The sequence below is a fragment of the Macrotis lagotis genome, chromosome 8 (genome assembly GCF_037893015.1).
Source record: "Macrotis lagotis isolate mMagLag1 chromosome 8, bilby.v1.9.chrom.fasta, whole genome shotgun sequence".
Taxonomy (NCBI): Eukaryota; Metazoa; Chordata; class Mammalia; order Peramelemorphia; family Peramelidae; genus Macrotis; species Macrotis lagotis.
Window position 1 is genome coordinate 116,621,447 of NC_133665.1, and position 24,373 is coordinate 116,645,819.

A 24,373-nucleotide genomic window follows, 5' to 3' on the forward strand; every position below is an offset into this window, starting at 1 on the left:
AAACATAAGTTATAAGAACACAGGAAAGATGGTGGGGTTGGTTATAAAGGGCCCTGAATGCTAGAGGATTTTATATTTGGTCCTAGAGGTAATGGGGGAGGGGGTATTAAATAGGCTGAAGAGGTCAGGAAGACTTTGGCATCTGAATGAAGGATAGACTCGACTAGGAAACACTTGGAATAGACCAAACAGTCTATTATAATAATTTCATGTATGTCTATAATATAATTTAGACTATAATTATAATAATAGTCTAGGTGTGATATGAAGAGGACCTGGATTAGGATACGGGATAGACCTTATGGGGAATGGGGGGATGGAGGTGGAGAAAGGGAAAGGTTATTATTTGAGTATGAGTGACTCAGGATAGTGGTTCCCTAAATAGTCATAGGAAGTTAAGAAAAAGAGGGTTTAGAAGGAAAGATGTTCTGATATTTCAATTTTTAACACTTCTTTTAAGATGTCTACAGTATATCCAATTAAAGGTATTCAGTAGGTTCCTAGAGATGTGAGAGTAGCGATCACCAGAGAAGTTCAACCTAGATAGATTTGGGAATCATCAGCAGATAGATAAATTGAAATCATGCTCACTGGCCTATAGTTTGCAAGCTCTTTTATTCTCCCTTTTAAAAAAAAATTGACATTTGCTCTTCCTTTAATCTGGTAGTAATTCTTCCTTTTCCCATGATCTTTCAGGTAACACTCAACAAATACATCTTCCAGTTCTTTGAGGTCTAAGGATATTAATTTCATCTGGGCCAGGTGACTTGACTTTATCAAGGGCAGCTACTCTCTTCTTGTCTCCTTATTTGTTTCTATTTGACTCCCCTGTTAATCATTTTTTTTGCCTTGTCATCTCCAATGTAAAGGTCATTCTCCTTTGCAGAAAAAATAAAAATAAAATAAGAATTAACAGCTCTGTCTTTCCTCAGCTGTCAGTTATCGTCCTTTCTCTTCGGGCAAAGGTCTCTTCTTTCTTGGATCCTCTCTTTTCTCTTGGAATCATTAATAAATCCTTTTGTGACAGCCTTAACTTCTTGCTGACCTCAGCTCATCCTGAATGTCAGCATTTCTAACTTGGTTTTTACAGGTGTCACATTCTTATCCTCAGTTTCCTGACCTGACTTCCATTTTCTATACTTAACTCTCATTTTTTTTTACATCTAAGTTCATTGGTGAGTTCCTAGTACATCCACATCTATCTCATCAAACAAATTCCATTTTTTCCTTGTGTTCATTGTTTTATTAATACAGGACTATTTTTGTTTTCATGGTTTAAATTCAACTTGATCATACTTAACCTTTTTTTTAGATATTTTGCTGATTTAGCCAGGTTTTTACTTAGCCTTTTTGAATAATTGTTCATTTTCCTTCTTAATGTCTTAGAATAATTTGTTTAGTACAAGTACTAATTATTCTTTAAAAGCTTATTAGAGGGGCAGCTAGGTGGCGCAGTGGATAAAGCACCGGCTCTGGAGTCAGGAGTACCTGGCTTCAAATCCAGTCTCAGACACTTAATAATTACCTAGCTGTGTGGCCCTGAGCAAGCCACTTAACCCTATTTGCCTTGCAAAAACCTAAAAAAAAAGCTTATCAGAATTCACATATAAATCCATCTGGATCAGGGTTTGCTTTGTTTTTTGTTTTTTCCTCTTCTCATTCTTTATAGTTCACTTATTTTTTCTGACCTTTGATTAAGATATCTATTTTATTTGCTGTTAATTTGAGAATTTTGTATTTTCAAAAGCCATTTCTCCATTTCTTTTAGCTTCTCAGTTTTGTTGGCATATAATTGTAAATAGTTGGTTCAGATGAGTTTTATTTCTTCAGAGAAGCAAAATTAATAACTTATCAGAAAATAATCCGTTACATGAAGTGAACTATTTGAATAAAAAATCTTAAATTTCTCTTTAAAATTTGTAGATTTGTTTCTTTTTTTCCCATCTAATTTCCTAACCTTATAGTAAAGTATGCAGTAATTTCTACTTTCTAATCATTAATTGGTGATCTGCTTGAATTGCCAAAATGTTTCTGAACTTTTATAAACTACACTCAAACTGTGACCATTAACTTCTCCAATCTGTGAACAGTTTAATAGGATCATACATTTACAGCTACAGAGGACCATATCATTAACCAGATGAGTAAACTGAGCCCCAGAGAGTTGAAGTAACTTCCCTAAAGTCACACCAGGTGATAATTGTCAGAGCTGAGATTTGAACCCAATCATGTTTTGCATTCATATTATTTTCTTCATGTAGTTTTGAACTATGCATGCTAGTAATTAAGACACCAGTTTCTAGGTGTTACTTCAGGAGTGAATACTATATACAAATATGAACCCAAGGTTTAGCCATGGACTAAAGATGATCATACCATTTTATACTAGGCATGTCTGACTAAAAGGACCAGAGGAAACTTTCTAAAATCTATGTGGAGTAGCTTTATTTTATTATTTTTTCTTTCTCTACATTTTCCTCCAAGAATTATTTTGTGAGTTTTTGAGGAAAATTAATTGTATGTCAGATAATTTGAACCTCTTCTTTCTCAGCAACTTAAAACGACTTAATATTTACTAAATTTCTTGAAATAAAAACATTTGATATATTAAATATTTTCAGTTTTTTGTATGAAGATTTTTACCAGGTTCTCTTTTAAATCTTCCCAACTTTTGATTTAACTCTTGCAATTTTGTAATATTCTTTTTTGGGGGGGTGGCAAGGCAGTGGGGTTAAGTGACTCTTGCCCAAGATCACACAGCTAGGTAATCATTAATTGTCTGAGGTTGGATTTGAACTCGGGTCCTCCTGAATGCAGGGCCGGTGCTCTGTCCACTGTGCCACCTAGCTGCGCCAATTTTGTAATATTCTGAATCTCTGAATGAGATGTAGTTACCACATGTGAGCATTTTTGAGTTTCTTGGAATTGACCCCCTCTTGTCAAGAAGGCTGCCCTTTGTCCAATTCTACCTCAGATACTTTTATCAGCCCTGTGACCTGGGCAAGACACTCAATAGTTCTCTGCCTCACTTTCCTCATCTATCAAATGGTAATAATAATAGCAGGCCCCTTGCAAGGTTGCACTACAGATCAAAAAGGATAACCCAAAAGCATTACATAGATGCTAGCAGTTGTCTTGTAGTTGCCTCATCATTAAAGAAAGGCTTTCTGTAGGGAGGAGATGGGAGCTGAGCTTTTGAAAGAAGTTCGGCTTGCTCAGAGGCGGAGGTGGAGAGCATTGCCAAAGCCTGAGGGTCAACCTATGCAAAAAAGTGGGGCATTGCACAGAGGAATAGTGAGGAGCCTGTTTGGTTGAAGGTGGGGTGGGAAGTGTAGATGATGCTGGAAAAAAATGGGTCTGAGCCTTGGCCTTCAAGGAGCAAAGGGTTGTTTCCCATTCTGCCCCAGACGTCCAGGTAAGCTTGGGCAAATCACAACTCTCTTTTCCTAAATTTCTTCATCTGCAATAGGAGGGAGCTGGACTCTAAAGTCTCTTCTGTCTCTAAATCTCTGATCTTTTTTGATCTAAGAGAACATAAAGAGCAACTGGGATTGGCCTTTATTTAGGTAAAATAGGCAAATAAGTTTTAAAAGCTGGCCAGTTTTAATCAACTCTGATATATTCTCAATACTTAAAATGTAATTATTCCATTAGTTTTAGAACACTCAGTTCTGAGTGTAAATATCAAAAGAAGAAATGGGGGGGGGAAGAACACAGTTATAAACTCAACCTGCTTTTTGTATAATTATTTCAGAAAATAGCCATATTTTTATGTTGGAAAATAAGTAAGTTTATTTGGTAGCAATTTTTAAAAAACTACAGATGTGATTTAGAAAAACAAATGAATTTTATTAATTACACGGCTCTATTAGATTGCTTCCCATTGGGGAGGGGGGAGGGAAGGGGAGAGGAAGAAAAATATAAAAACTCAAAACTTTACAAAAAAAGATGTGAATGTTATCTCTAAATATGACCTTTATCTATTAGAGGTTTTAAGTTTTCAATAAACTAGCAGGTGTCAGTGATATCTACAGAATATTTGCATGATAAATAGCAGTAAAAACAGTAATTTGAATTTAGTTTTCAGTTGTTGTTGATAATAGCTATAGCTGTCCCTTGGTAATGAGGAAAATCTAAATCTTGTCTTAATCTTTAATTTAAGATTTACTGAAACATTATGGTGCTGGTACAAGGAAAGGATCTCCTGTTGCATATTCCATGCCAGAGTGGTATACCCATCACAGTAAACCACCAACAGCCGAACAGAGAGAGTAAGTGCCCTTGAATTCCTCTTAAGATCTTGCTCACCCATTTGATGGGGGGGGGGGGGGCGGTAAAGTTTTCTTTCACCATATTTTAATTGAAAGACAGACTTGCCACAATGCATTTGCCATGACTATTAAATTAAATATGATTCTGGAAAGTTGATCAGATACAGCCCTGAGGTTCAGGAGCTTCCATAACTTCTAGCATTCTGCCACTGAAGAGTTTGTAACCCTGAGCAATTAATTCAATGATAAATGTTCTCTCTTTATAGAAGGAGACCTTTATATGCCCAGCTAATATTTCTTGGAATAAATGATACTCTTTATTCAAGGTATCTGATTGCCTTAGTGAAAAAAGGTAAATCTAAAATAGCCTCAGACTTAATACAGGTCATTTATTTATACACCATGCTGTTTACCAAATCCTTTTAGTGTTCCTGGACATTCTGCTTATGCACCAAGTTCCACCTACCCCAGGTAGTTAATATTTTCACATATCAGTTTTATTTATTTATTCATTCATTCATTCATTCATTTATTTATTTAGAATTTTATAATTTTTCCCCTAATCTTGCTTCCCTTCCCCCACCCCCCACAGAGGGCAGTCTGTTAGTCTTTACATTGTTCCCATGGTATACATTGATCTAAATTGAATGTGATGGGAGAGAAATCATATCTTAAAGAAGAAAAATAAAGTATAAGAGAGACATGCCAGTTTTCCTTAAAAGTGGTACACTTTGTTTTTTCTTCTGGAGGGTCATTCCAGATCCAAAAAAATAGGTGCTGAAAAGAAGATAGACTATTTATTTGGGCAAGACAAGAAAGGGAAGAGTAGACTTCAAGGGCTGAAGGCAAGAAAGGATAAAAGGGCAAGAGGGAAAATATTCATTGAGAAAATGTTATTTTGGAACTATTATTTCAAATTATTAAATCCCTTTATTTTTTCCTGTAGAATACATGTAACTTCCATGCCCGACTATATGGTTTATGAAGAATTTAACCCTGATCAGGCCAATGGTAACTATGAATCCAAAAGGGGGCCTTTTGATTTTGATATGAAAACAATTTGGCAGAGGGAAGCTGAGGAGCAGGAAAAGGAGAAAAAAAAGGTGACTCCATCTCGAGCTGGGATTTCGTTGTTCCCGTGTGCTTCAGAAACTGTGTTAGGAGCTTCAAATGCTTTAATGTTATTTAATCTTTTAATATTCTGTATTCGACAAAAATGTAGAATTGTCTACCATGTTCTGCCAACTGTGCTACATGCTGGAAATGTAGAACCCAAACAGAAGACAGTCCCTCCATACCTGCAAGAATTTCACTTTCTACTGGAATACAGATTATATTACTAAAATTGAAGTATTTTGGTGAATTTCAAACTCATAATCATGTGCCTTTTTAAAATTTCTTCTAAAACTTGCTTTCTTGAGGCAGGTAACTTGCTCTGCCTCACTCCAAATTCATTTCTTTTTATTATTATATTTTCAACTAACCAAAACTTGATCTAGAAAGAACAAAGTGATATGATGCGTGTATTTATCTATCATAATGAAATTATGAAAAGAAAATATTATATCTTTTCTCCAGGTCCCTTCCAACTCTTAATTTAACAAATCCTCATTCACAAAATTTAATTCCTAAAGATGTAAAACCTGTTGATAACAGGATTACAGAAACCAAGGCAGCCAGAGGAGTCTCATTAGAATAAGGTCATAATCTTGCCTTTTCTCCAAAGTTTTGCCTTTTCCTTACCCCTTAATTGAAAGACCCATTAAACTAATTTAAGCTAAAATGCTACTGAGGCTTAACTCTTGAATATTTTGAAGGAAAAAACCTATTAATCCCAAGTGCATTCTGTCACTGGAACTGGTAGGATCTTTCAAAGTTTAGACTGCTGACATGGCTCTCAAGTGCCAAGATTCCCTTCCTCCATAAGATAGAAAGTAGAATGAAGAAAATATTTTCCTCTGTTGACAAATAATGAAACTTAATTCAGGGGGAGTGACTGCCTTTTCCATAAGAAATAATTACTCGGTAACTGACTTAAATTATAACCTAATTTCTATTCCATGTTGTCACATGCTGAATTGAAAAATGGACAGTTCCATTGGACTGAACTTGGATATATAATGATGCTGATATGTCATCATTAGAGAGATTGTAAAGATATAATTATAAGCAACAGAATCAAATGCATTTATGATTTCCCTATCTTATATTTTGATTCTTTGTGCAAAAATAAAGTGGGGGGGGGAAGATATTGACTCTGACTCATATAGATGAGGTTAAAATTGTAAATAGAAAATAGGAACAAAAGAAAGATATGACAGTAACATTTAATACATGTATAGAGAGTAGCATGTTATGTGAGAGATGAATGTTCTTAGTAAAGCAGTGAATTGTAAGGAAATTAGGGACTTAGATCTGTGGGAAGTCTCCATTCTCTAATTAGTGAAAGTTTTATTAAGGGCTATTATTTGAAGAATGTTCTCAAGCAGTTGAAGGGTAAGAATTCGATTATCTGGTTGTAGATATAGTAGTATTTGAGGCAGGAAGAAAATCATGGAAGAAGTCTTAGAGACAAGAATAGAATGATTAGGAAAGAACTTAGATGTGCCCAAAAAGAACAAGATGATCAGACAAGGGAAAGAGAAGAAATTCTAACAGAGAAACTGATAAAAGACTTTTAAGAGCAGTAAGAGTCATTTCTTTTACTTCTTAGGAAATTGAAAAATCTTGAAGAGGAAGGAAGGATATGGTTGACATATGAAAATGATGAAATTGTTTTTAAAAATTGCAATAGTTTTGAGAATCAACTAAATGCAGATTGTTCTAGAAGTCAGGAGACCAGCTAATAGGTGACTTATAGTAATCTAATTGAGGAGGAAATATTTCAGTATATTTTTTTAAAGTTTGATTTTTTTTTAATATAACCCACATTTTTGATAGAATTTCTTCTCTATACTTACCCAGAAGGCCAATTCTTATCATTTTTAGAAGGGAATATAAAAAGAAACAAATAAAACAAAACTAATTCATAAAAAGAATTAATGTTATATAAGTGTTTTTCATATCTGTGATCCTTAACTTCTCCAAAGAACTGTGGATTGGCATCTTCTCATATCTCTTTTTTTGGGACCCCAAGTATCTAATATAACTTAAGATCATTCAGTTTTGATTGTTTTGTTGTTGTTTCTATTTACATTGGTGTAGTCATTGTGAGGTTTTGTTTCCTTCTTTCTGTTCATATGGAAACAATTTTTACTTCTATATATTCATCATTTCTTAAAACACAGTCATACTCCATTGCATTCATCTGCCAAAATTTTCTTAACTATGCTCCAAATGATAAGGATCCTTTTTTGTTTACAGTTCTTTGGTACCACAAAAAAAAAAATGAGGCAATATTTTTGTGTATATGGGACATTTTGTTAGTTGCTAAACTCCTTAGAATATAGACCTTGAAAAGAAGAAGAAAAAAAGAATATATTGCAGTGAAATCTCTTGATCAGAGATTTTAGATATTTTGTTAATTCTCTTTTCATAGTTCTAAATTGCTTTTCAGAATGATTGGAGCAATTCTTCTCTATAGCAACAATACATAGAGGTAGCTAGATAGTTAAGAGCATAAGCCCTGGAGTCTCAGACACTTATTAGCTGCGTGACCCTAGGCATGTCACTTAACCCTGATTGTTTCTGCATAGAAAAAGAAAACCCAGTACATTAACGTGTCTATTTTTCCACAACTATTCCAATATTTGACTATTAATTTGGGGAAATATTCATGAGAATGAGATTTTAAAATGTGAGGAGCAATTCCTAATTTAATAGCATTGCCCATTATAATGGAAAAACTAGATACAGGATAGGGACATAGAAGGAAAATGAGCAATATATAGAAGACATAGGTAGTTCTGATTACTTCCTACTTAACTTTAAGGAAAGTTACTCTGGGCCAATGACATTCAGAAATTCCCCTTTTTTCCAAGCTGGAATTCTCCCCCCACCCCGTGTAGAGCCCACCAGCCCCCACAAAATCACCATGCTATAACCGAGAGCAGTCTGCAGTTGAAGGACTGGAGGTAGCACATCTGATTCCTGGACCTTCAGTCACAGCAGTTAGGGAAAAGGACCAGGCTTGTGGATGATGTGATGTTACGAGACCTAAGGAGATGAGGGGCTGAAGCTGGACTAGCCAGCAAGATCAGTAGACCAAACTGAAGGTTTGTTCTCTCCTTCCATTCATTTTTACCTTTCTCTCACAAAAAAAAAAAAAGCAACCTTTTGGAAAAATGTTAGACTTCAAATTTCAATCTACAAAAGCAATGTACAAATATTGCTATTGTATTGAAAATACCCTGCAGTACAACATATTTCTTAGGTGTACTGATGAAGGTATTTATTTATACAACAAAATTGTACCTAACACCATCAAAAAAGTTTAGTTTGCAGTATCTGGGATGAATGAAAAAGCATTTATTAAGCTTTACTATGTATAAAGCACTATGCTAAGATCTAGAGAGATATAGATGGAATATGATAACCTTTTTTACACAAAATTGGTTGCTCTGATATTTAAATGCAAATGCTTTCTACATTTAGCATCTAAAATGCTTGTTCATTCATTAGGTTGACTCACTCAAAAATACATATCTTATTCTAGTTAAATATAAATTGCGGTGTGTGGCCTATAATATTGATGTAAGTAATTATTACTTGAATGAATAACAACTCTTATCCACTGCCAACTAACTGAGCTAGCTGGGCAACTCGTTATTGGTGTGTCCTCCCTTTTTTCTCTCTTTTTCTTTTCCTTCTGATTCTTTTATACCTTTGTCTACCTGAAATGGCCTGAGGTGTGTTATGTCCTTCTATAGATTAAACTGAACTAAAAAATGTGATGTCTCTTATTCAGATTCTTATTCAGAATTTGTACTTTGGGGGATATTCATTGGGATTTTCTTGAAAGAGATTTTGTCAAAGAATATTCTTCCTGAAATAGTATGTTATTTTGACACCAGTAGTAGTATATGTATTGTATTGCAAACAAGACAAATTTTGATCATTTAACTGTTATTTTCTGATTTTTTTTTCTCAATTAGTATGTGGTTTCTGAATGCTTTACTAAATTAGTGTTATGTGTGCTCTTTTAAACACAGGTGAAGTTGCCAGCAATTAACTCAAGGTACCCAAGCAGAGCAGGATCTACTGCCGGTTCTAGAGATAACAATGCAAGGAATAGGCTTTCCTTTCCTCCTATGTAAGTTATTAGAGCAATGGTAATTTTCTTTGAATAAACTTTTGAGTCTTGATTCTACCTTTAGCCATTTGTATATAATAAAACAGAGCTATTAATCTTATTAATTACTTCCAACAAACACTGTTCTTACCTTGTCTCGACATTGGAAATTTCTGTTTTTTCCATTTATTTTATTTTCTATCCTTTCCAACTGAAATGCTTGCCACTGTCCTCACACAGCTCCTGGAAGAGAATTAGCCCTCAAATATTTGCTGATTGATTGCCACTTGTTTCTATACTTTTCTTCCTTTCAAAATCTGGTTGAAAATGAATTTTCAGGAATATTTTGTCATTAATCCAACCACTCGGTCTGTTTGTATGATGCCTCTTTTCCACACTTTTGTTTAAACTTGTAGTCTGTAGCTGTAAAGACTTTGTAGATGTGCTCTAGAATATTACTACAGTATAAGCTATTTAAGGACTATTGTATCTTTAGTTTATCTTCTTTTTTTCCTAGACACCTAATTTGTTATCCAGTGACAGACTGGTTCAGATTTCCCCCTAGTTGCTATTTGGAATTTATTCATTATCCCTTTTCCTTTTTTTGAAATTCATTATATATATATATATATATATTTTTAGTGATGGGATGGGGCAGCTAGGTGGCACAGTGGATAGAGTACCGGCCCTGGAGTCAGGAGTACCTGAGTTCAAATCCAGCCTCAGACACTTAATAATTACCTGAGCTATGTAGCCTTGGGCAAGGCACTTAACCCCATTGCCTTGCAAAAACCTAAAAAAAAAAACCAAAAGTATTTGGTGCAGTGCTTTGATGCAGTGTTTGATACAATCAGCATATTCTGACAAGTAAAGACATATGAAGAATCTCACTCATTACAGGGAATTCTTCCATATAAATTCTACATTGCACATCTACAATAGTGTCAGATAATTTTGGCAAGAAGTTTCACAATATTTAATGTTTCACTTGATATTAATAATCAAGTCATTAAAGTTTAGCATTAGATTTTTTTTCAAGGCTCTGATGATTTTACTTCAAGTATAAGGGATAAAATTTTGGAGGAAAGCCTTAAAGTTAGAATCAAATGCTCAACAACCAATAAGCTCAGTGGGATCTTGCCTTCTATTACCTTATAGACAGTCAACCATAAAAGTGCAGTGTTCTCTTGATTGTATCTTGCAACAGTCTACCTTTTCTCCTCTCAATACTTTTATCAAAGATGATGTCCCCAATGCAAACATGGATTATTCTCTTTTTTTTTTTTTAAGATTTTTGCAAGGCAATGGGGTGCTTGCCCAAGGCCACACAACTAGATAATTATTAAGTGTCTGAGGCTGGATTTGAACTCAGGTACTCCTGACTCCAGGGCCGGTGTTCTATCCACTGCACCACCTAGCTGCCCTAGCATGGATTCTCATAAAAATATTATAGTGTTGGGGAGTCAGTAATGTACTGTTACTATTTTTTCATAATATGATAAGTATTTTTGATTCTGGATGCATAATAAAACCACCTGCTAAATCCCCTTTTTTTACCTTTCCAAATAGTTGTCTGTGAGCCATCCTTTTATTTATCTGTAACTTTAGGAATGTTTTGTGATCGTTACCACTAGAGGGAACATGCACTTGAATGAAATCCTAGTAAATCCATTTGAATTTCCACATGGGCTATATTTAGTAAGTTTTGAATACATACATGTAAATTATATATTTATGTCATATGTTTATAGCCACATATATGCATTAATAAAGCAGCAATATGTACATAATATGTATGTATACATACATATGTGTGGGCACACATAAATACACACATCAATACACACACTAAATTTGTTGAGGTTGATACCCTGGGGGAACAACCTTGCCTTTCCCTCAAAACTTGATAACTTTGTCATTAGAGGAAGAGGTATAGGGCATTTTTTTTATGTTATGTTTTTCTTTTAACTTACTTTTTTAAAGTCGTGTGTTTTATATTTGCAGGGAAGCAGTAGGGCATAATGAATAGCGGGCCAGGCTTGAAGTCTAGAGGACTTGTTCATCTTTCTATGATAGATTCTGACCCTGTGATCATAGGCACTATACTTTATCTCAGGGTGTCAGGAAGTTCACTAAGAATACTTAAGTTAAGGGCAGCTAGGTGGTGCAGTGGATAGAGCACCGGCCCTGGAGTCAGGAGTACCTGAGTTCAAATCCAGCCTCAGACACTTAATAATTACCTAGCTGTGTGGCCTTGGGCAAGCCACTTAACCCCATTGCCTTGCAAAAAAAAAACCTAAAAACAAAAAAAACAAAAAAGAATACTTAAGTTGTGGAAGGGTTACTGATCTTTACAAGTGAAGGGAATTTCCAACTCTATGAAATAACAAATTTTGAATGGAAGTATTTCAAAACATTTCCTTGGAAATATTAGTCTACTTGACTGGAATACATTTCCTTGAGAGAGAGATATATATATATATGTATATATGTATATATGTATATATATATGCATATATATATATAATGTGTGTATATGTGTGTGTATACAGATAGATATCCATATATATGTACTTATATATATGTATATCTACATATATATCTATATTGAGTTATATATAGATATCTATTTTGAGATAAATATATATTATCTCAATCATAAGGGTATCATTTATCTAAGCCAGCTTACAATTATATGTGTTAATGGAGGAGTAGGAGCTCATGAAACAAGAATGAAAATATTTTAGCCAATAACTTCATCTTCCTTTTTTCATCTTCTTTATAAAATTTTTAATTGGAGGAACTGATAAGCAACTAGATTTCTCACATTTTATTGTAGGGCCATGGAGAAAAAGAAATTCCTTAGCTGTTCTTCCCAGAGCCTGAGCAGGTGCCATGGTTTCTCTTTGATGAGACTGAATCTCTTCCCTTTCTCAGCCTTCAAGGCCTCTTTTCAAATAGTAGTGAGGGACTTGGTACTGTGGAGGATGCAGAGAAGGATGTGAAGCTGTCCTTCTACAGAAGCATACTGAATTGAGTTAAAGAGACTAAGATAGAAAATAGGACAATTCAGTATAGGAAGAGAGAGGACTGACTTACCTAAGGAAAAATTGTTTAGCTCCTTTTAATGACCCCCAAACTTCTTCCTGAAACCAAGGCCAATCTTTATAATGCTGGTGTTCTTCTGTTGTCATGGTGAAAACAAAACAACGTGTCTGCAACAGAAGATGTCTGGTGTAGACTTCTGTTCCTTCCCAGTGTTTTTTCACTTGATCAAGAGAAGCATGGAGGCCCTTGAATTCTGTCCTGGGCTTGCTTAATACTTTGCTGATTTCTTAGATTTTATTACATTAGATGATGGCAGATCATTGAGAGGTATAAGCCACGAGTAAGCCTTTATGTTTATAAAGTCCATTCTATCACTTCATTGAAAATCCCCCAGCACTTAGACTGTCTGACATAGCACCAGCTAGAACATTTTCATCAGCCATACTAGGAAGAACCAGGACATTGGGAAATGGTGCAGGAGAAGGTGAGCTAGGTAGAATTTGAAACTCCTGAATATGGACCACATTTTGTCATATCAAATTTTTTATTGTTGCTGGAGTAATAGATCAGTAGATGTACAAGCTAGTGTAGTCTTTCAATGTCTTCATAATTTTGTCATAATCTAAGCTAGTACCATTTTATGTTCAAAGAAAAAAGATTTCTACCAATATATACTTTTTCAATTTGACACTTATACTTAGTTTTGCCTTTTTCTTTCCTTTTTTTTTTTGAGGCCGGGTCACAAAACCAGTGAACCAGTAAACTTCTCCAAACTAATTAGCAACGGTTATAAGGATGAGTGGCTACAACATCGTGGAGACACAGGAAAAAATTCTCCAGCAATATCTAAAATTTCGGAGGCATCTGAGTCATCTTCTCCATTGCCTCAAGATTCAGAGGTTCCAGAAAATGCTAAGAATCTTGAAGGTAGAGTATTCTATGTTGTGTAATATCTCTAAAGTCTTTGGTAAATATTGCAGGTGACTTTCTGGAACTTTCATATTTTATTATGGAAGGCAGTTGGAACATCAGTTTTTAAAAAGACCACTAGGCCTTCAAATTTGGTACTAAAGATGTATGTTCTTTTAATTTGGAAAACATGAAAGGGATTGCTAAAGGTGTAAGTGGTTTCATATTTTCTTTTGTTTGATTTGAAAAATGTACCATATTAGTTATCCAAACTATTTAGATCATTCTTTGCTGGGAATTCATAGCAAAATTAAATATAGTGAGGACTGTCTGCAGGCACTGTCCCAAGAGCTTAAAAAATATGATCTCACTTGGACAAATCAAATTGGCTGGTAAGGTACAACTGTAGGTCTTTATTTGCTTTATTTAACCAGTGAGACTATTTTGCTTAACTGGAGATGTCCAAGAGATAGGACCAGGCACCAGAGAGACAAAAAATGCACTTCAAATTAGGGAGTTTTCTTGAGAGTCGGTGTAGGAGGGGGGCAGTGATCTGACTTCTCACATTGTTATGCCAGACTCTTCTCTCTTCTCCTACCCTGTTGTTGCTTTATGCCTCAGGGCAGTTCCAAGGTGTGGAGGGGTAGATGTGCTGCTTTGGGGGCAGCTGGTAGCACAATGAGCAGAGCACTGGATATGGAGGCAGGAAGACCCAAGTTTAAATCTAACTTCAGATACATGCCAGCTGTGTGACCCTGGGCAGGTCACTTTACCTGTTTCTTCAGTTCTCAGGTGGGGATAATTAGAACACCACTGACAAGGTTCTTGTAAGAATCAAAGGAGGTATTTGTTAAAAAACAAAACAAAAAAAAACACTTGTAAAAAAACATATCTGGTACATAATAGGCAACTAAAAAAATTCTTATTCTCATCTCAGCCTCACCTTTGATGCAATGGTTAGGGAGATAATGGAAGATAATTGTTTATGAAAGGGTCCCAGTAGATAACAGAAAAGGAAGAAGATACTGCAAGAAAATACAACAGAAGGGACCTGTCACAAATAAGATCAACCTTGAAAAGCAGGTTTTCTGGCCAGGACTGGCTACAGATCTTTTTTCAGGAGGAAGAAAAAGAACAGTGACCCTTAACTTCTCATCACAATCAAATGGCACAAACTAAGATTTTGCTTAATTTTTTGTAAGACAGTCCTTTGGAAAGAATTCACTCTCCTAAACCTGTGAAAAGACTGCTCATCTGTGCTTTAATCATATTAATAAAGTATCAGAATGAATAGAGGTTCATCAAATAATCCTCAACAACACAAAAATACTTTTATTTTTGAAAGCAGTAACATTACTGATTTGGTTAGAATTCTGCCTGTCATTTTGAGGCATCTGTGTTTTTGTAAGAGGCTGCCGATGAGAGCAGGAGCCTGTTCCTCTCGGGCACCAGGGCTTGTAGAGAAACATGGGTATTTTGGTGGAGCTGTTTGAGATGCTTTGATGCTCTTTCCCCATGGTCTCTACTTGCTGGGCCAATTATCCAGCTGCTAACTACAGGAAAATACCAAGACTAAAGATGTTGGAGAAGAAGATTAGGAACTCCATTTTTAGTAGAAGACTGGTCACAAAACCAGTGAGTGATGATCACCAGGATCAGTGATTCTTGGCCAGCATTGTATTTCAACATCAAGTCAGCCAGACTACTGGTTCTCATTTTATTTTGTACTTTATTTCTGGTAACTAGGTTCTTGCATTGTTTCATATAACCTGACCCTTCTTTGATCCATCCATTCTTGCTCTCCAATACTGTATTTCAGAAGTATTTTCTGCCCATCCTCAGTTTCCATGAGGTCCCTGACTGTCTGTCCTCTGGCCGGGTTCCTGCTGTGATCACTATATATTTGCCTGATTTCCCATCACTTACCTTTACCTTCACCTGGTACCAGTTGCCATAATCTGATGTACCTATCCATTGACATACCTGACTGTTACCTATCTTGCCACTTTCCTGAGGCTAACTATCCTTTTATTGGAACTTCATTTTGCTGTTGGATGCTAGAATTCTTCCTTAATCATCACAGGAAGACCTCTTGGTTTCTATGTCCCAGTGAATCATCATATTACAGCCTCCTGGTTTTATCCTTTATCTTTTTTTATCCTTATCATTACTAATCTCTTGAAAAGGTTCTCTCTCTGCCACCAGGAACACTTTGTTCCCCTTCTTTCTGGGTTTGAAATCATTCTAGTTAGTTGGGAGTTACCATAAAACTGGTCTAGAAAACTAAGGTTTTACTGTGCTTTGAATAGGGTCTGTAGTAATAGAAATATCAAATTGCACAAGTGAATTAAGCAAGAAAAGTCCACAAAGCAATAGGCTCAGTAATATTAGTGAAGTATGCAAGTTTTAAAACTGATTAGAAGAACCCAAGGCAAGAAAACCAGGATCTCTCTGATCAGGTTCATTGGGTTCTGTTTAATTCAAAATGGAGAAAAATTCGAACTTATTTATTTGGTGCCACTTTTCAAAGTATATTGTTACTGCTTTTGAATTTTCATAGTCCTAAATAGTTCTTTGAACTTGACAGCGCATATAGTTCATTCATCATCATAAGATTGAGCTTTGGAATTCACATCCTTATTAGTGTACCTTCTGTTTCACTGCCCCTTGATTGGAAGGATGGAGAATGGAACCAAAAACTTCTCTCATAGTCTCTCATTACAGACAGTTCAAACTCCTAGCCATCTCTTCATTTTCCATCCATTTTTCTGCTTGATTCTGTGATACCATCATCATCATCATCATGGCCATCCCTTACTCTCCACAGGACCCCACTCCCTCTTGTATTGTGTCTTTTCTTATTCTATTGTAATATTGAGGCCTTTATCTTATTTGTATTCCCAGTGCTTAGCAGAATGCCTTGCACAATAAATGGTTATTATTAAATAGCCAGACAGGATTCCAAAAATGCACCACATTTATAAACATGTAGTTAAACAAAATAGAATTGTTATTGAATTATTTCAATTGAAGAAATTGTATACTATGTTGTAGTTGTACTTTTAGTTGATTAATATATACTTAGATCTTTTTCTTTCATTGCAGGTATACCAGCAGCTGAGTCTGGAGAAACACCAACTGAACTCAAATAAAATCTATAGCTAATATTATAAATATTTTTTTAAATGTAAAATTTAATAATACTGTGAGCAACTATATTTATGAAACCTTTATTATTACTTTTATATTAAACTAGGTTTTTAAGGGATTATCTATCTTGCAGTGAAATTTTATATGCCTGCAGTATAGATTGTGTATTTTTCTTACTTTGTTTCATTTTTCTGGATGGTAACATAAGGTCAACATATTAAACTAAGACCTTTTTGTTACCTCTCTCTCTCTCTCTGCTGAACTATGAATTCCCCACATCATTGATACCAATTATTTTTTTTCCCTGCAAAATTCTTTAGGTCAACTTAGCTACTGCTCAAAGTACTATTTGGTGGCATTTCTACTAAAAATAGACTGTTGAGATTCTAACAGCCTCATAGGTTATAGTGTTGAAAGTAAAAGGATATAAAAACAAGCATATAAGATGCTATACAAACTCTAATTGACACTTTAATTCCTTTTAGAAACAATTTTTTATCTTTTGAAAGTTGTTTTCAGACTGTTTAATATATTTAATACTAGAATGTTATGCTATTGGTTCATGTTAAGTAAAAAATATTTTGTTAATTGTATCTGTCTTGAAGTTAAAAGATTTAATATGAGACTTTATAATTTTTGTTTGTTTTAAAAGTTTTTCAAATTTTTTCAATATTGAAAATGTAGAACATGAAATATTTAGTACCATAATGTTTATTACTTTAAGAAAAATTGTTTGATTTTAATATTTGTGATGTAATTGAAAAGTCTTGCTAGAAAAAAATGATTTCACACTAATCACATTTTTGAATTTGTATTATGGATTTCATTTTAAGTAAATTTATATTAGGATGTGCTTTTATAATTTGAATTCAATTCATGAGGGAATTTATAGTTTTCCATATTAAGAATTTTAGAAACTCAAATAGATTTTTCAAATGGTCTGGTTTTTTCGAGAATCCACTTATCGTGCACATGCTCATTTGAAATTAAATCTTTAAAATTAATTACTTAAATGAAGCATTTATGTGAGCCATGATATTTGGCAGTTTGAATTGATAATATAGTGGGATACATAAAAATTGAAATATAAATATAAATTAAACAAGTGAAAATTGTAATGAGAACATTGTTTCTACTTAAATTTAGAGGTAATAGGGAGAGGGATAAAAATGAATGACTAGAAACTTTTATGTCAGAATTAGAATGGTCTTTTACACTCTTAAAAAAACTTAAATTTTTCAGTATTTCAAAAAATCCTTAATTTACTGATATGGTGATTCCTTCCATGAACCTAGATCTCAGGGACACTATGCTGTTATGAAAGAAGACTGGATTTAGAGTCAGAGGATTCTGCCCGATTGCCCAAGTAGGTCTCAGCTTCCTCATTTGTAAAATTAGTGGGTTGGACCTGATTATCTCTAGGGCCTCTTATACATTCTTTGGTCTAAGTTCTAAATCTATGATCAAACCTCCATATCTTAGTCAACTCTGCCAGGAGCTGTTATGATCATTCTGGTTGGGGATGAGTCTTACTGGACTTAGCAAAGCTGATCCTCAGATGACAAACTAAAAGATCTTTGTACTCCATATAATCAGTCAAAGTTTATTCATTTCTTACAGAATCATAGACATCTTCACTATAGTAAACTTGGAAGAAGCCAATATCCCAAGAAAAAAGCAGGAGCATGATTTAAAAAAAAATCTTTTAAAATTATTATTGACAATTCCTATTTATTTACAGATCTCTCTCTCTCTCTCTCTCTCTCTCTCTCTCTCTCTCTCTCTCTCTCTCTCTCCTGCTCAAAGAGTCATCCCTTTCAACAAAGAATAGAAGGGGGAGGGGCATCAGTTCAGCAATGCTTACCCACATATCAACAGAGTCTGAAAGTATATTTCGTGTTCCACAGTCATAGTCCTCCGTTTCTTCTCTAGAGCCGACTTGAGCATTATAATTTCATAGCATTCCATTTATTTCTTTTTTATTTTTGCATATTGTCTCTCATTGAAATGTAAACTCCCTTGTAGGCAGAGACAATTTTACCTCTGTGTTGCCAGCTCGTAGCAAAATGCCGGCACTTAGTAAGTACTAAATAAATGCTTGGTGATTTAATGACTCTTTCAGTTAATCCATTATTTATTAAGCTTCTACTATGGTTCTAGGAACTTTGCTAGGCACTAGGAATATAAGGGTTAAAAATGGAACATTTCCTATTACTAATCAGCCTGCATACCAATAGGGGAAGCAGCAAATACAAACAAATAGACAAAATATAGAGTGGATAAATATATTAAAGGTAGTTTGGGAGGGAAGGCTTAATGTAGAAGATAGTGCCAGAGCTTCATCTTAAACATGAAGATGAGAGGAGAATGCATTTTAGTCCTGGGACATGGTCTGTACAAAGGCCTTAAGATAAAGTTGGAGTATATGAGTGAAGAATAGAGAGTGTGAATTGAACATGAAGATAAGAGGAGAAGCATTTTAGTCCTGGGGGGATGGTCAATACAAAGGCCTCAAGATAAAGATGGAGTATATGAGTGAAAATAGTGTTTTCTGTTCTTTTTATTTATTTTATTTTTTTAATAAATATTTAATTTACTTATTTAAGTTCCCATACTTCCCTTTGTTCTTTATATTGTTATATTATTTCTTGTGGTCCTATCATTATTAATGACATTCATGTACTATAACTTGTTAGGGCCATCCTCCAATTGATGGGCATCTGCTTTGTTACCAGTTCTTTTCTACTACAAAAAAATGGCTACTATAAATATATTCATATTTATATTCTGTATGTTTGTGTAACGATAGGTTCTTTGGTCAATTAGTTAGAAGAAAGGAATATTAGAATATGATAGTTATTAAATCTACCTCTTGTGAATAATATAGTAAGGAAACTGAGGTGACCAAGGAGGAAAAAAAGCAAAAAAAAGAAGAAAAAAAAAGATGTGGTAACAAAGCAGCAAATTCAATAAAAGTGGCAACTAAGAGAGCTTGTAAAGGGGAGAAGAGAAGGTGGTACTTGCTCTTCCTTGACCCCCAAGGGACTATATTAGGAATACTATCACTATTACTCCATGGAGAAAAGAACTAGGTACATTGTCTTACAATTATAGTCCTATTCATATGTATTAACATATGACCTCTGCAGTCACTATAGTGATAGGTAAAGGAATGAATTAACTGAAAGTTCTGTTGACCCTAAAAAAGGAAATTGTAAAAATTCTTTATAAGTTGAAAATGAGGAGAGAAGTTTTGATGAAATAGTGTGATTTTTGGCTTATCCATGTTATGATATCAAGACTCAAATTATTTTGTTGCTTCTAGTCAAAACAGAGATGTGGAAAGTGACCATGATCTTCACACAACTAAATTTAAATTCTCAGACTATGTTTTGTATATGTAGTTCTCAGTGAAGCAATCAGAAGTAGACCAATATTTTTAAAAATGTTATTAGCAAATATACTTACTCAAATTGTAGATATTTTGTGAATGTCGAATACAAAGTTTTAAGGTAAGATGTCAATTCATTACTTAAAGAGTACCATGGCTTATTCATAATTGTATCTTTTATTTCAATATGCATTGATCTTTTATTTTGTGAAATAAATTTGAAGTTGATTATAAAGTATACATACTTTATAGCTTTACAGCTATAAAAGCTTTTATAGCTTTTATTTTTATAAGTTAGCAATTTTATATACTTTATTCCATTTGATCCTTAACAATAATTCTTTAATGATAATTTTATCCTTGAAAAAACTGAGGAACCATTCTGGATGTGATCCATAATCATTAGGTAAAGTGACTACTGAATCTTGAAGTTTGTGAGGAGAGCATAAAACTAGGCATAATCTGATATTCACTCTAGATTTTCAAAGGGTTCAAAGAAAAGCTGAACAGAGTCCTACAGAATAAAATACTTATAAAAGAGAAGTCAGCCCTGAAGAGTTAGGAAGCATCCATGATTTAAATTCTGAAGACAACAGTTCAAAGGAGATGATTATTTGAAATATCTGAAGAGTGCGCACGGAACTCCCCAAAATAGATTTATGGATGCACTGTGAACTCTTTAATCAACCTAGATCTATAGGTGTATGGGAACTTAATCTAATGATTTTTGAAAGACATGTATTGGGGTTTTACTGAAGCAAGGAATTCCCAACATAAAACAACACACAAGCTTTAAGGGGGGGTCAGTGAATGAGGAGAGGAGGGACAGACAATCCTGCCAACTATCCCAGTTTTATGGAGGCTGATGTAGAGATAGACCCTCCAAGAAAATATTGCAATACTAAGGTAGGAAGGACCCATGCCAGCTTGGTAGTAAATAGGTTTCATTAGGGTTAATTGGGGGAGTTTACCCATGGGATTTACTTCTTGGCAGCAGGAAGAGAAGAATGCCGGATCCTTGTACCAATCCCAGGTTAGGCCAGGTCTAATAGAGAAAATAGAACAGAAAAAAAGCATATCACTATGAATGGATCCAGAGTCAAGTGCAGTTGTCCCCATGAGACAGATGGAGCTACTTTTGCAGTTAACATTTATTCAGGTACTTTACGTTAACTCTGAGACTTGAGGTCATATTCCCAGGCTTTGGCTATCATTGCACATACAGGTAGGGGATAACTCTTAACATTAGGGTCAGCCAAAATGCATACTCCAAATCCTCTGCAGATCATTTAAGACATACCAGTTATAAAAATCCAATTCTGCTGCAAATGAAGACAGGCTACCTTGAGAGAGATTGTTCAAAATCTATCAGAAGGAAGCCTAGGGATTTTCACACCTGTTTATATCATCTGGAATTGTAGAATTTTAATTATATGCAAGCAGTAACACTCTGAGGGGTAACATATTCAACTGCAAAAATAGAGATAGCCAGGGCAACTAGATGGGGCAGTGGATAGAGTACTGACCCTGGAGTCAGGAAGACCTGAGTTCAAATCTGTCCTCAGATGCTTAATTACCTAGCTGTGTGGCCTTGGTCAAGCCACTTAACTGCATTTGCCTTGTAAAAAAAAGATATCCACCCATTTCATAGGGTGGTTATGAAGAAAGCATTTGTAAAAGGATAAGTGCTATATTAATGTTACCATTATTACTGATGCTCATATGGTCCCTGGAAAAATACCTCAGAGTCTTGTAGTCTTTGAAGTACTATTGGCTGTGAGTGAAAGAAGTCCCTATGGTCAGGTCCAGCAATACTTGGTTAAAACCTTTTGCAATGTTTCTTTTTATAATTTTTTTCTGGTGCTATTAAGATAGTGCCACATTATTCTAGATTATAGTGATTATCCAGTTAATATTGCTGGAAGCTGGGTTATAAATATGCAGTATAACTCCTTCATGGATGTATTTCCACCAATCATTTCCAAAACAAAACTGGAGAAAAAGCTTCTTAGGACATAACTGGTTATTATAAGCGGTCAGTGTCATAATAATAGAATTAGCTTGAATACAGGAAGTTGGTATTGCTTTTCTGAGACTACCTCCTATGAAAATGAGACTTTGCCAGATCTCAGTCTGCTTGAGGTAAAACACCCCATTTAGTGATTAAGGCTGGGTAAAAAAAAAGAGGCAAAGATGTCTTTTACCTACTTAAAAAAAATCCCAAAATTCAAGATTTCTGACCAGAACAGAATGCTGTTTATGTTCATTCTGTGTCATCAAACCCCAAACAATGGCTGGTATAATAGGCCAGTCTGTGAGAGTCAGAGTGATTTGGGTTTAAGGCATGGTGAAGTAGCACCATGAATCCCAGTTATCAAAGCCTGGCTGGAATAACTCCATTTGAATCCCAGGTATCAAAGCCTGACTATGAGTAGCTCTATTTAAATCTCAATTATCAAAGCCTGATTTTCTAGTGCTGTATTTCAAGAAATAAATGAAACTTCATGGGACAAAAAAAGAGAAGAAAACTTGCCTATAAACCCTTGAAATGTCAAAATTTATAATTTGAGTAGAACACCCACAGGTAAGAGTATGGATGGATGGAGAAAAGGAACTGGCCAGTTGGATCCCCAGTGAGGTAGCTACTACTATTCACAGATTATTTGTCATTTGGACCAATGACATCAGGAAGGCCTAGACAAACAGACCTGGGAAAGACCTTAACTTAAAAAGACCTAGGTCTCCCATTTCATCAGGGTCATCCCTAGTCGTCCTGATGGATACAGATGGCTTTGGAGGAGAATGAGACTGATGACTTTCCACAGCCCTGCGTCACTTATCTAATTCACTTATAAATCAAGAAATCATGTTTCTGGCATCATTGGTCAGGCATTAAGTATCCTTAAATCAATTGGATATATCCAGTGGGTTATATAAACTGTTCTGGTACTAAAATATAATGATAAGGTGAAACTAGAAATTTCTGGATTGTTAATAAGGGTACTTAAGCTGCTCATGTTATCAGTTATCACTGAAGAATGATTGGAAGAATGTTGGAAAAGAATGCTAACTGGAGTCACTCTATGACCTTGGACAAGTTACTGGATCTTAGTTTCCTCATTTGTAAAACCAGGGGGTTAGATAACTGAGACCCCTCAGATTTAATCAATGATCCTATGGTTAAAATATGTTTAAAGACATTTGTCTGGGATGATGTGGATGAAGGAATTCACAAATAAAAAGGAACTGGAATTAGATGATACCCTGTCTGAGTAGCTTATTTTATTTAATTTTTTTCCCCAGTTACATGAAAAAAAGAAGTTTCAATATTCATTTCCAAAACCCTGCAAAACACTGCAGTTAGGTGGTACAGTAGATAGAGTACTTACCCTGAAGTCGGTAGGACCTGAGCTCAAATCCGGCCTCAGATACTTTAAATACTCAATTTAGCTAAATAATCTAGGACAAATCACTTAATTCCATTGCCTTGCAAAAATTAAAAAAACAAAACAAAACATTGAATCCCTAATTCTCTCCCCTCGCACCCTACTCCACCTCATTGAGAAAGCAAATTATTTGATGTGTAGTCATGAAAAATATTTTCACAATAGTCATGTTGTAAAAGTAAACATAACCCCCCCCCAAAAAAAAGAGAAACCTCAAAGAAAAAGGTGGGGGGGGAAATATGCTTCAATCTATATTCAGACATCAACTCCATCTGAGATGGATAAAGCTATTCTTTATCATAATTCCTTCATATTTGTTGGGTCACAGCATTGCTGAGAAAAGGTATGTCATTCAAAGCTGATCATCATCCTGCAGTATTTTGTATACAGTACATTTCCCAAAGGATCTGCTCATGTAAGTTTTTTACTGAGAGCAAACTCCATTTCCCATAGCAGAATCTCAATCACATACCATAATTTGTTTAGCCATTTCCCAACCAGTTGGCATTCCCTTAATCTCCAGCTCCCCATCACCAGCAAAGAGCTACTAGAAATAATTCCTCTTGGGGCGGCTAGGTGGCATAGTGGATAGAGCACCGACCCTGGAGTCAGACACTTAATAATTACCTAGCTGTGTGGCCTTGGGCAAACCACTTAACTCCATTTGCCTTGCAAAAACATAAATAATCCCTCTACATAATGGTTTTTTTTTCTTCCTGTATTTCATCTCTTCTGGAATATAGAGCTAGCAATGGTACTGCTAGGCCAAAGGGGAAGTATGACTTTATACCCCTTGGGTATAGTTCCAAATTGCATTGAGTAGTAGCTTTGTTGTTATTCAGTCGTTATTCAGTCATTTTGTTGGGGGGGGGGGGGGTTAAGCAAATATTCTGGAGTGGATCTTTCCTTCTCCAATTTATTTTACAGG

At 35.0% G+C, this 24,373-nt stretch overlaps 1 protein-coding gene and 1 long non-coding RNA gene across 4 annotated transcripts in view; one reads left to right on the forward strand and one right to left on the reverse strand.

The window, feature by feature from the left end:
• C8H7orf57 (chromosome 8 C7orf57 homolog) overlaps nucleotides 1-23,259 on the forward strand; it is a 33,245-nt gene extending 9,986 nt beyond the window's left edge. For 2 of the 3 annotated variants that reach the window (XM_074198254.1, XM_074198255.1), the window contains exons 4-8: nucleotides 4,163-4,271; nucleotides 5,218-5,374; nucleotides 9,422-9,522; nucleotides 13,283-13,476; nucleotides 16,564-23,259. In XM_074198254.1, the coding sequence (XP_074054355.1) occupies nucleotides 4,163-4,271; nucleotides 5,218-5,374; nucleotides 9,422-9,522; nucleotides 13,283-13,476; nucleotides 16,564-16,610 (608 nt within the window). In that variant the 3' untranslated portion in view covers nucleotides 16,611-23,259. The remainder of the gene's footprint in view (nucleotides 1-4,162; nucleotides 4,272-5,217; nucleotides 5,375-9,421; nucleotides 9,523-13,282; nucleotides 13,477-16,563) is intronic. The other variant, XR_012470936.1, reaches the window with a different exon arrangement.
• On the reverse strand, nucleotides 607-12,680 carry LOC141496112 (uncharacterized). The gene is made up of 3 exons (XR_012470937.1): nucleotides 12,601-12,680; nucleotides 9,653-9,744; nucleotides 607-878 (listed from the first exon to the last, which is right to left on the reverse strand). It is a non-coding gene; the product is annotated as an uncharacterized LOC141496112 (long non-coding RNA).
• Nucleotides 23,260-24,373: the final 1,114 nt, after the last annotated feature.